Below are 12,389 nucleotides of genomic sequence, written 5' to 3'. Positions count from 1 at the left end.
GTCTCTGAGCTTCCTGGACTTCCTGGAAGGCTATTTCCTTTGCCAGATGGGAGAAGTTCTCCTTTATTATTTGTTCAAATAAGTTTTCCATTTGTTGCTCTTCCTCTTCTCCTTCTGGTACTCCTACAATTTGAATGTTGGAACGTTTAAAGATGTCCTGAAGGTTCCTAAGCCTCTCATTTTTTTTTTTTTTTGAATTCTTGTTTCTTTCTTCTTTTCTGACTGGATGTTTCTTTCTTCCTTCTGGTCCACTCCATTGATTTGAGTCCTAGTTTCTTTTCCATCACTATTGGTTCCCTGTACATTGTCCTTTATTTCCCTTAGTGTAGCTTTCAGTTTTTCATCTAATTTGTGACCAAATTCAACCAATTCTGTGAGCATCCTGATTACTAGTGTTTTGAACTGTGCATCTGATAAGTTGCCTATCTCTTTGTTGCTTAGTTGTGTTTTTTTCTGGAGCTGTGATCTGTTCTTTCATTTGGGCGATTTTTTTTGTCTTGACGCGCCTGTTACATAGTGAGGGGAGGAGCCTTAGGTGTTCACCAGGGCTGGGCAATCCATGTGGCTGGGTTTTGACACAGTATGTGGGGGCAGGGTCCAAGAGGGAACAATGGCGCTTGCTCTGCTCTCTGCCGGATTTCAGTCACTTCTGCCACTTCCCCCAAGCAAACTGGGCCCTTCTGGTGCTGATTCACGTGTGGGTGGGTTTGTGTACATTCTCTCCAATAAACTCTCCTGTGAGGTTGGGAGTTTCTCCCGGCACCTCAACCCCCACAGGTGTTTTCAATCTGTGTTTTGAGGTTTTACTTCCCCTCACTGGGACCCTGGATTACGCAGTCTGTTTCACTCCCCAGTTTTGCCTGGTTTATCTGCATGTGAATGTGAGACTACCAGATCTGCCAGCCCCTTGTGCGCTGCACCCCTCCACAACCCGCCGTCTCACTGGGTCCACCAGCCCCCTGACTCTGCCCCTCCTACCGGTCTGGATGAATGTATCTACTTTAACTCCTTGGTTGTTTGACTTCCATAGAGTTCAATTTTCTGTCAGTACTGGTTTTTTGTTTCTAATTTGTTGTTGTCCTTATTTTGGTTGTGCGAGGAGGCACAGTATATCTACCTATGCCTCCATCTTGGCTGGAAGTCTAAACACTCTTCTTTATGGGACTTTGATCTTGCAATTGAAATAATGACTTTAAAGATAATAGCCTGCTATAGATTTATAGAACTCTACTTAAAAGTTTAAATTCAGTGGCTGAGAATTTGTGTGTATCATCCTTTCCTCAAGAGCAGGGCCCTGGCTGGTATGGCTCAGTGGATTGGGTGCCAGCCCGCAAACCGAAGGGTTGCAGGTTCGATTCCCAGTCAGGGTGCATGCCTGGGTTGTGAGTCAGGTCCCTAGTAGGAGGTGCTGAAGAGGTAACCACACATTGATGTTTCCCTCTCTCTTCCTCCCTTCCCCTCTCTCAAAAAATAAATAAGTAAAATCTTTTTAAGAAAAGAAAGAAGGTTGTCTAGAAAGCTCCCACTTGGTGCTTGAGTGGTGGATGGGCATGGAAAATGGATTGAAAAGAATACATCCTGCTCTAGTGCTGTCCTCGGACTGGTGGGGTTGTGGGTGAGCCCCATTCTTGTTTGGTCTGCAGTTTCTGAGTTTTCTACAACAAACAGTAAAAAATATAAGTTCCTTTGTAAATTAAAGGACATTTCCAGGCATTTAGGTCTTTAATGCTAAAGGTTTACATATTCCTTTTTCTGTGTTTTGAGTTTTTGGAACCCTAACCACCTCACCTCATCACTGTGAGTGGGCTCTGGGATGGGGAGTTGGAAGGGGGGGGGGGTCAGGCTAGAAGCAGTTATAAGAGGGAGAGGTCACACAGGCATCTACTTGTTCATCCAGGAGGGGAGTGAGGTAGGCCCCCAATTAACTACCTTCATGGTAGTTAACCATGAAGCAACTTAATGGCAGCAATTTAAAGGATAGTGTCTTTTTCTTTTCAATACAAGGAAATAGGACTTTATTAGCATTGTTGTAGGCGCTGCATGACACAGGGCCTGATCCTTAGCACGCATAACACCATCTGAGCTTTGAGGAAATAAATCAGCACAAATCTAAACAACCTGGCATTTGAGATAAAAGTTGGATTCTCACCTTACAAAAAGATAAAACAAAAACCCCTTTTTACATCTTAAGCAACAAAACATTTAAAATATGAAAGTTTGCCCCGTCACCTTCCCACCAGTCCTTGATTATGCCAGAGATGTTCTGATTAAAAAAAAAAAAAAGGTTAAAGATTTCATGTGTCTTTTATGGCACTTTATGGTCTCATTTTTTATTCTTCTAAATTTTGAATTTTGTGAAAGTGCTAGCACAGTATTTATAAAAGCTAGTGTCTTGCATAGGGGGAGATGGAGTGAGGCGGGGCCCAGCTCCTATCCCTCTCTCCTCTTGGAGCTGGGGGAGGATGCTGTGGGGCCGTGGGGATTGGCTGGCTCCCGTGGGGAGGGGAGGCTGGGCTGGGCTGGAGCTCCTCACAGACATCCTCCAGAAGATGCTCCGTGGCCATGCCTCACCCCCAGAGAGGAAGCAAGTGGCTCCGGTTTTGAGCTACAGTTACAGATAGGATGGATAGGATGGGCAAGACTGACGCAGGACTGAGGGCACAAGTTGCAGGCTCGTGATCCATCAGCTTAAGGTACAGATTTTTTTTAAGGTTTTATTTATTTATTTTTGGAGAGAGGGAAAGGGAGGGAGAAAAAGAGGGAGAGAAATATTAATTGGTTGCCGCTCCAATGCCCCCAACCAGGGGCCTGGCCTGCAACCCAGGCATATGCCCCAACTGGGAATCGAACCAGTGATTCCCAGTCTTTGGGTTTGTTGGACTGTGCTCAACCCACTGAGCCACACCAGTCAGGGCCTTATGGCACTTTTGAGGAAAGGATGTGAGTATGGGAGTGAAGGCTGCTTCTCAGTGGGGGCAGGGAGTGAGGAGAAGCCTTGCTCTGGAGTCCTGGAGATGGCCTCACCGGTCCTTACTTGGCTTCCCCTTCAGCATCGTATCTTTGCTGCGGACCTGTGGCCAGTTGATGGCAGAGTTGGGACCAGAGCCCGGGCCTGCTGTCCCAACCCACTGCCCTTCCTGTTTCAACAGGGATGGTTGGCCTGGTTCTTCCTGGTTTGGGGAGACCTGGGAGCTGGGAAAAGGCGGCTGCCCCTGTCTCCTGGGCAGCTCCCTGACCCCTAGGTCCTGCTAGCTGTCATAAACTGGTCCCTGTGGGACAGGTCTGAGTTGGGGCAGACATTTTCTCCCTGTATTCTCCCTGCTGCCTCCCACAGGGGCTTGTGATCGTAGGTTCTGGGAGCAGGGCTGGGCTTCCGGCTCAGATGGAAGGGGTAGACCCTGGGGTGTGAGCTCCGGGAGGGCAGGGGCTCCCCATGGTACTCAGTTCTAGCCCTTGCCCCTGGAATGTGGCCTGGCTCCAGGACACTCACTATGTTTTGAAAAAGTGAGTTTAGAAATGAATAAATGACCACTGTGTTAGGGGCTGGCTCTAAGCTGAATTGTAAAGTGGACCAAGTTTGCTCTCAGGGGGCTTCAAGTCCACTGTTGTTGTGGCTGTCCCTCTGAGGGCCACTTCCCTGCCCCAAGGACCCTGGTCACAGAGGCTCCATGTGACCCGCCCCTCTGTCCTAAGGTGATGACTCTGAGGTGAGACAGAGGAAGGAGAGTGTCTCGGAGGGAGGGTCAGTTGATGGTGGAGTTCCTGTCAAGATTTTGGGCAGCAAAGTCTGGTTTCCCTTGAGTTTCAGGAAAGGTTGGCCTTGGCCTGAATGCATCAAACACTGAAGTTCAGGGAGTGCAGAGGGTGGGTGAGCTGTGGCCTGTGAGGAGGAGGGAGCAGCTGGCAGCAGCAGCTGCCTTTTCATGCTTGGGGAGCAGAGGGTCACCCTCCTGATGGGTGCAGGCCCCACCCCTTCCCCCAGCGGGGGGCTGGACTCACCTGGCACGGCTCTGAGTTCCCATCAGAAGTGGGGCTCCTGGACGCACTGGAGAGGACTGAATGTGGTTGCGCATGCCCCCAGTGCCTGCCACAGGGACAGGGTTAGGGCCTTAGCACCGCCTCCCCCCCACTCCCTATTTCTAGCTCTGAGGGGCATGGGAGGCTCCTTCTGAAGGGGCTGCTTTCACTTCAGCTGGCAGGTGCTCTTGGTGTGAACTCCTAGGCCTCTCAGGCCACTCCCAGGCCATGGGGACTTCGGGGTTTAGAGCCGGAGGAAGTGGGGTGCTCATCCCAAGACACCCACTTTGTGAGCCCACCAAGCATACATGACTTCGTCAACAACCCCACCCCATAGCGCATGTCAGAGCACACTCCTTTCAGCTGCCTTCTCCCTCAGACTCCTCCTTTCTCATTCTTTTGTGGCTTTTTCCTGAGCCCTCTGAGCCTGCCTTTTCTATATTAAAACAGTGAGGGGAGGCGGCGTCCTGGGCCAAGGGAGTAGGATCTCTGTGGATCACGGACCAGAGAAGGTGGGGGGCTATGGGAGCTGAGGAAAGTCATGGGACCACCTGGGAGGGGAGGGCACACCTGGCAGGTGGTGCGGGCATCCTGGCCCCTGGCCGTCAGGCTCTGCAGCTGCACGGAGTGTTGCTCCACAAACTGCTCACACTGAGGAAGGATAAAGTCACTGTGTGGCGCACCCAGGCCTACTGCAGGACGCCCCTCCTTGCTGCCCTGGCCTCTCCGTGGACCTGGCTGGCTCCAGGGCTCCCTGGGACCCGGCGTAGGTCCAGACATCAGCCCCCCGAAGCAGTTGGCATGGGCTGAAATGTAGGTTTCTGTTGGGAGACCTGGGCATCACCATCCCCTGCCCCTGAATTTCAGTTGTAGAAGAAATCTTAAAGCTTATCTTGTCCTTGAGCCATGATGTGGGCAATGGGGGGCATGGACAGGGGAACACCAGCAGGGAGTTGCCTCCTGGGATCTGTCTTACTTTATGGAGCTGTCATCCACCCTCAGTACTGGGACTCTAGGGCCTTTCCTTTTGCAAATGGGTTTGTCCCCAGTGAGTCACACTGGGAGGAGGGATGGGGCTGTGGCAGGACTGGACCTTGGAGAGAAGCCTAGGCCCTCTCCTGCTCCAGCTGGCCCCGGTGTGACTCATCTGATAGATAACGGCCCCACGCCTCGTCCACTAGGGAGGACTGCTGGTCCTTCGAGCCCACGCCCTTCGACCAGAGGCCACTCCTGACCATAGCAGGCTTTGCCCTATTACAGTCCCCTCATTATTTGGCCCACATCCTGTCTGAGCTCCTCGATGTCAGGGGTCTGGCCCACTCTGTACATCTCTGACTGGGAAGCCTTTCCTGGCTCAACCCTGTGCTGTGGGCAGGCGCTGGGTCCTGAGTTCCTGTTGCCTGTCCTGTACCTTTTGCCTGTCCTGCTGGAAGCTGAGGCAAGCCTGGTGCATCGCCTGTGGCATGGCCTCCTCACTGCTGTTCCCTGCCTGGGTGGTCACGGACACGCAGAGCTGGCACTTGGAGTCGTCCGGTATCCATTCTCCCCACAGGGACTGCAGAGAGGTGAGGCCTAGACAGGAAACAGTCAAGGTCACCCTGCAGAGGTGTTTAGTTCCTGTCCTCTGTGGTGCAGGGGAACCAGGGGGGTGGGGGTCATGCAGGGCTGGGGGAGGGGGCTGAGAGTGGGCAGTGGCAGGGCTGGGGCAGCAGGCTCACCTGGGCCAGCACCATTCTCCAAAGAGCACCGGAGGACGAGGCCGCAGACCAGCTGGGGCAGCATGCGGCCCAGCAGCACGTCCAATAGGATGACAGTGTAGCGCTCGGCCAGGCACTGGCAGATGCCGCCTGCCACCAGGGGCACCACGTGGCACACCTGGGCCACAACTGGGGCCAGTACACTCTGGGGTGGGGCCAAGAGAGGGTAGGGTGGAACCTTCCCTTGCAAGATCTACTCTGTGCCAGCGCCAGCTGGGCACTTTGTAGACATTCCCTTGTTCCCTTCTGAGAATTATTATGCTGTTTACTGATAAGGACACTGAGCATCACCGAGTCCAGGGGACTTGCCCTGAGTCAATAAGTGAACACTGGAGCCAGGCTGTGGACCCAGCTCTAACTAAAGGCTGAAATAACTGAAAGGGTCACAGCTAGTCCAGAGACGTGGGCATCACCATGGTCACACACTTCCTGGAGGGGAGGTGGACCACATCTGTGTCTTGTCCCTCCTGACCCACAGGATGGATTAGTTGGTGGCTCCCGGAGCCAGCACATCCCGTGTTCCGGGAGCTCCAGGGGAAGCCAGGAGTTCCCCCACCCATTTCAGTTTCAAACACGAGGTCTGAGCTGGAGGGTGGGGTGGGAGGCCACAAAACTCCAGCTTGTGCCTTTACTCCTTCGTTCACTCAAACAATACGTGTGAAGGACCTGCATGCAACAAGCTGGCCTCGGCCCTGCTCCTGCTCGCAGCTCCTGCTAGGAGTAGGCACAGGGCCGTGTATGGGTGTGACACCTTTCACAATATATACCCACCTGCTTGCATGGGAGCCCACACTTGGCCTCCAGACAATCCCCTGCTGTCAAAGGCCAGCTCATCCACTTGTGCCCTGGGCTGCCCTTCCCCCTCCTTCACAAGGGCTTTGCCCTGGATTATCCTCGCTCTCCTTCCTCATTGCTTTTCCCATCAGCCCACTGGTTGGTCTCACTGATGTGTGAACATGCTAACACAGCTTCTGGGCTTAAAAAGACTCACCCATCTCTGCTCCCCTTCCCAAAAGAACTTCTTGAAAGAGTGGTTCATACTGGCTGCTCCTTTTCTTTCCCTCCAGTCTCCCTGGAGCCCACTCCTCTTGGGCTTTTGTCCCCATCACTCCTCCAAAACAGCTCTCAAAGTCACAATCTCTGTTGCTGGTCCTCTGGTCATGTTGCCTTTGCTTGACTGAGCCGCCTCCTCCACTCGGTCCACACCATGTCCCCTATGATCCCACTCATTCCCTTGGACTTAAACCTCATCCTTCACCAGCAGTTCTCAGAGTGATGCTCTGACCTGACCTTTTGCCTAAGGCTTGGGTATTCAGCTGCTTGCTTGACATGCCCTCTTGTATGTTACACAGGTATCTCAAACTTGACAATGGTAGGGAGAACTCCTTTTTTTTTTTTTGCCCATGTCTATTTCTTCTCAAGTTTGTCCATCTCAGCGGGTGGCATTATCAAAGACCTGGTTCCTCAAGCCCAAGTCACCATCAATTCCTCATTTGTCCTCACTCCACAAGTTCCATTCATTACCAAGTCCTGTTGAGCTGACCTCCCAAACGTACCCTCAGCCTACCCTCCTAGTACTGTCTTCTCCCATTTCCATTCCTGCAGTAATCTAGATATTCTCCTTGCTTTCATTCTTGCCTCTCATCTGCCCAATACATTCTTCAAACACAGGAGAGTGGTCTTTCTGAAGTGTAAATCAGATCACAGTGTTCCCTGCTTGAAACCCTTCACTAGCTATAAATCGCATTCAGAATAAAACCTAGAGTTTCTTAACTCGGCTTAGACCTTGCTACGTGGCCCGGCTGTACCTAACCCTCTGCTCACTGCTCCGATCACTCTCCCCCTGGCCTGCCTGCTGGGGCCACACTGGCTTTCCTCAAGCTTGCCAAACTCATTCTTGATTGACACCCTTTGTCCATAGGGGCCTTGTTGACCTTTGGGTCTCAGTTTAATGGTCACCTCCTCAGAGACTCTCCCTGACCAACCACCTAACCCCAACTCTTGACTATCACCTCACTTCTTAGACATTTTGGGGGGGACTGGGCAATCTGAGCTGCCCTGCCTACCCTTGGCCCTGGTGACCCTCTCTCTGGCCACACCCATCCACCCAGCCATCCACCCACAGCCAGAACAATGCAGGAGACCTGGATTTTTCAAAAGGCTCTCCTAGGTCCTAGAGTCCTGCAGCTGTGAGAGGCCCTGATGATGGGTCTCTAAGGGGGTGGCCTGACACTCAGAGTAAATAGCAATAAGGAAAGCCAAGTTTGGTCCTGGCTGGGTGGCTCACTTGTTTGGAGCATCATCCCATGTACCAAAAGGTTACAGGTTTGATTCCCAATTGGGGCAGGAATGGGAGGCAACCAGTCAATGTTTCTCTCTCACATTGATGTTTCTCTCTCTCTCTCTCTCTCTCTCTCTCTCTCTCTCTCTCTCTCTCTCTCTCTCTCCCTCTTCCTTTCTCTCTAAAATCAATGAAAACATGTTCTTGTGTGAGGGGGGCGGGGAACACAAGCCCAATTTGGAGGTGATGAGGTGGTTGTTTTTCATAGGCTCTTTTCCTAGGATGGACCAGTTGTTACAGCTCCTAGCTACAGGGGACCGAAGGAGGATAGCAGTGGACCTAGCCCCTTCCAGAAAGACCTACCACAGCTGCCAGCATAGGTTAGGCTAATGGCCCCAGCAGGGGCCGCCTCAGCCCAGAGCCTGGATCCCAGAGCCTCCGGCTCAGAGTCTGACCTTTGCCACCTCCTGTCTTACCAGCCTGCATCCTAAATGTGCAAGGTGGCCCCACCCCCTGCCTGTCCACGGTTGCTCACCCTGTACGGAACCTTGCAGTAGAAATGAGTTGGGATTAGGGTGGGGCTTTGTGGAGAGTTGCAGCCAGGGATGTAGCTTGGGGTCCGCTCAGGGGCTTGCCCAAAGAGTAGAGAACTGCTCTCCTCATCTGTTTTAATTCTCTGCTCTGAACTTATCACTTTCTGAAAAAATCACCACAATGCAAACCTGGAAGAGCAGGTACCTCGTCTGCTGCCGTGAGCCCTTAGTGACCAGCCGGCCCGTGGATCTGGGAAGGGCTGATGGGGCGGAGCGCCTCCTCCCTTGGGCCCCATTTTAGGGCAGGACAGCACTGGGTGATGGTCACTACAGGTCTGGAAGATTCCAAGTTGGGCTCAGGTAGGGAGAGGGGTCCATCTGTGGAAGTTCTTTTGAAAAATTAAAGGGTGTGTTCTACAGAGACCTCTGGAGACTCTCCGTCAGTTGCTGAGCTGCTGGTGGGCAAGACGGGGTCTCGTCCTTTTTCATGCTTTGACACCTACATGGTCCCTGCCTGGCTTATAGCAGGGGACTAACATTAGTTGGATGAACTCTAGGCCTGGCACCTGCTGGGCCCAAGCCTGAGCTCCAGAGTCGCTGGGGTAGGGGCAGCACACGAATGGCTCTCCTCCTAACTTCTGGCAGCCAGCTGCCCCTGTGGGAGGTGTGAGGAGGGGTAGGGGGGTGGGTGGAGCTGTGGGGGGCCTCACCTTGGGAATCACAGCTTGGACCCGATTGAGCAAAGTCCTGCAGAGCCAGCAGTAGGGGAGGGGGATGGGGAACTGCTGCGCAGAGAGATCCTAGAGGAGAGAAGGGCAGGTCGAAGTTGGGTGGGCACCAGGAGAAGGCATCCTCCGGGCTCCTCTTCTGTCCCTCCTGCCTCAGGCCCTGCTAGAGCTGCTTGTTTCCCTTCCAGTTCTGCCCCCACCCAGGGCCTAAGTGCTCTTGGGCCTCGGCTGTGCCCTAGCTCTCTGGGTCCCCACCAGGGTGGGGCCTCCCTCACCTGTGTCTGAGGCCCTGGCTGCTCCCAGAGGGCCCTGGGCAGCACTGGAAGGACCAGCCTGTTCAGCAGAGGGTCCGACAGCTCCAGCTCCAGCCTGGGCTCTGAACGCCCAGATTTACACAAGCCCAGGTGCTCACAGATGGCCCTTGGGTTCTGGGGAACAATGCAGGGTGAGGGGGTGATTAGGGTGGTGGAGGGCCCCCCATTCCTGCTCAGGCTGGCTCAGGGACTCAGGGACTAGGGCTACTGTCTTTGGCCTGGGATGGCCGGGGCAGGCTGGGTGGGGCTGGGGTTAGAACTCTGTGGCGGGGGTGGAGAGACAATGAGGCAGAGATGGGGCTATGCGGAACTTCAGGACAGGGGCCTGGGAAGTGTGTGAGCAAGCGTGAACATGTATGTTTGTCAGAACAAATGAGTGTATGTATGTGTGTGTGTGAGAGTTTGTATGTGTGAGTATATAATGGGTGGGTTTTGTGTGAGACTGAGTGTGTGCATGAGTGTGTGACTGGGCATATGTTTGTGTGAAGGGTGTAAAGGAGTGTGTGGTGTTTGTAAGTGTGCGGGCCGCCCTGGTACAGTGGAGCAATAAGACTGTAAACTGGGCGCCTGGACGAGAGGCATGGCATCTCCTGGACTGGTTGTGGGCAGGGGTGTGTGTGTGGGGGGCATGCGTGTGCATGTGTGTGGAGGGCTGGGGTGTAGAGTGGGGGGGATCTCTGGGCCTGTGTGGGCAGGCAGGTCGGCAGGCCCTCACGATCTGGCTTTGCAAGTAGTCGATGACCAGCGGGAAGTAGGCTTCAAGCACATGGTGGCATCGGGGCACCAACAGCTTCAAGGGGAGGATGTCACACTCGTTCTCCAGAAACTTCCGAATTGTGTCCTGGGAAGCAGGTGGGAGCCAGCAAGGGTGGAGAGAGGACAGTCAGCCTGGTCTCCCAGAGGTCAGCCTCTGCCCAAGTCCCTGCACACAGGGTCACCACCTGGCAGATTGGTCACCCCTTTCCCAGGGCACTGGGGTTCAAAAAGTGCGAAGGAGTAAGTAGTTGGCACAGGTAAGGCCCCTTTAACCTCAGGGACAACTGTCTCTGGCCGGGCTGCTGAGCTTACTCCCAGAGCTCTCTCCTGGCCAGCAGATGCCTGAAGTCCCCAGGCAACCTCAGGGCTCACCCCTGGTCAGGAAATGGCCCCTTTAAGGAGCTAACCTCTTTTTCCTGCTCTGTCCCCCATCTCTTGGCCCCCAAGCTTCACCCAGGGTCTGGGCCCCATCACCTGGAAAATGGCCTCCTTGGTCATCTTGGTGAGGGTGTTGATGATGTCGTTGCATTCCTGGCACAGGTCATCCTGGGGAGGGGCACCCCCAAATGGGGGACGTGAGTGGAGGCTCTTTCAGGCAGAGAACAACAGGGCACTCCAAAGCACAGGGACAGAATCATCACACTCTCTCCCACCCCCTCCCATCCCCTAAGGGCTCCCCAATCCCCCACATCCATCCAGAGCCCATGCAGCACGCTCTCTCCCAGACCTTTGTCCCAGTGTGTGATACTCACGGCTCCCGCATGTCCCCAGACCTCCTGCAGGCAGTGCCCCAGTGCTCTGCACTGCAACGCTTGCTCCAGGCTTTGGCACCAAAATTCAGGGCCCTGGGCACAGGCCTGGGATGAGGTGGTCCCTACAGCTTCTGTTTGGGGCCAGAGGAACCTTGGGATACAAGCCATACCTGGTACCCTGACCTCACCCACCCCCCAAACCCACTTTCTTTTTTAAAAAATTTTTTCAAGGGATTTTATTTATTCATTTTTTAGAGAGAGGAAGGGAAGGAGAAAGAGAGAGAGAGAAACATCAGTGTGTGGTTGTCGATTGTGCACCCCCCATCAGGGACCTGGCCAGCAACCCAGGCATGTGCCCTAGACTGGGAATTGAACCGGTCACCCTTTGGTTCCCAGACTCACTCAATCTACTGAGCCACACCAGCCAGGGCTCCAAACTCACTTGCATCGGTAATGCCTGGCCATTAAACATGCTGGAATCAGACAGCTGCTCTAGTGCCCACCAGCTGTGTGCCAGAGGACAAGCCCTGGGCCTCTCTGAGCTCATCTTCCTCATCTTTGAGATGAGGATGACATACAGACTAGGGACAGGCCTGGCACAGAGCCAGAGCTCAGTAAGTGGGGGAAATGGCCTTGATGCCCCTTGACACCTGGCCCCAGGTGGGAGAGAGGTGAGGAGAGGCTGGGGAAACTCACCAGCCCCTGTGCCACAGAGTGTGGGCAGCAGCAGCAGCCACAGCAGCAGGTGTGACTTGGCCATGACACCTCCACAGCCTGGACATCCTGCTTGAGGTGAGGGCCCTTATAGCTGTGGGCGAGGATGTGGGGGCAGGGTTGTGGGAGCACTGGTGACTCAGTGTTTGTCTTTGTCCTGGAGAGCCCTTCAGGTGCTTGGATTGCCCCTTTCCCAGCAGAGACACTCCTGCTTGCCCCCGACCAGGTCCCTGCCTCCCGACCTGAAGCCTGTTCCCACTCCCCTTGCCCCCTGCCCTAACTCCCATGGGCTGGGACACCTGGCTCACTCCACCCAGGAGGCTCTTGAGCCTCCACATCTGGTCCCATCTGTTTGAGCTGTGGGAAAGAAATGGAGGCAAGGCCAGGGCAGCCAGAGTGAGCCCCCCCATCTCTACCCCAAGCCTCTTGGGCTGCCTTTGTTCTTGAGCAATGCTCTTAAGAGCTTCCTGCCTGGCTCTTGACTCAGGGCAAGCGCCAAACCGGAGACCCTCTTAGGCCACTCACCCCACTCCATCC

At 54.1% G+C, this 12,389-nt stretch overlaps 1 protein-coding gene across 1 annotated transcript; it reads right to left on the bottom strand.

Moving 5' to 3' along the window:
* Nucleotides 1-2,743: 2,743 nt before the first annotated feature.
* SFTPB (surfactant protein B) lies at nucleotides 2,744-11,898 on the bottom strand. Its single transcript, XM_045828458.1, has 11 exons — nucleotides 11,835-11,898; nucleotides 11,139-11,269; nucleotides 10,861-10,932; nucleotides 10,346-10,471; nucleotides 9,592-9,744; nucleotides 9,299-9,388; nucleotides 5,736-5,919; nucleotides 5,429-5,589; nucleotides 4,588-4,668; nucleotides 4,000-4,084; nucleotides 2,744-3,071 (listed from the first exon to the last, which is right to left on the bottom strand). The coding sequence occupies exons 1-10, from the start codon at nucleotides 11,896-11,898 to the stop codon at nucleotides 4,022-4,024; spliced, it is 1,125 nt and encodes a 374-aa protein (XP_045684414.1). The 3' UTR covers nucleotides 2,744-3,071; nucleotides 4,000-4,021.
* Between the last annotated feature and the right edge of the window lie 491 nt (nucleotides 11,899-12,389).

The sequence above is a fragment of the Phyllostomus hastatus genome, unplaced genomic scaffold (assembly GCF_019186645.2).
Source record: "Phyllostomus hastatus isolate PE091 unplaced genomic scaffold, TTU_PhHast_1.1 phas_scaffold_78, whole genome shotgun sequence".
NCBI classification, from domain to species: domain Eukaryota; kingdom Metazoa; phylum Chordata; class Mammalia; order Chiroptera; family Phyllostomidae; genus Phyllostomus; species Phyllostomus hastatus.
The sequence above is the reverse complement of the archived record's forward strand: the minus strand, read 5'-3'. Positions and strand labels throughout refer to the sequence as shown.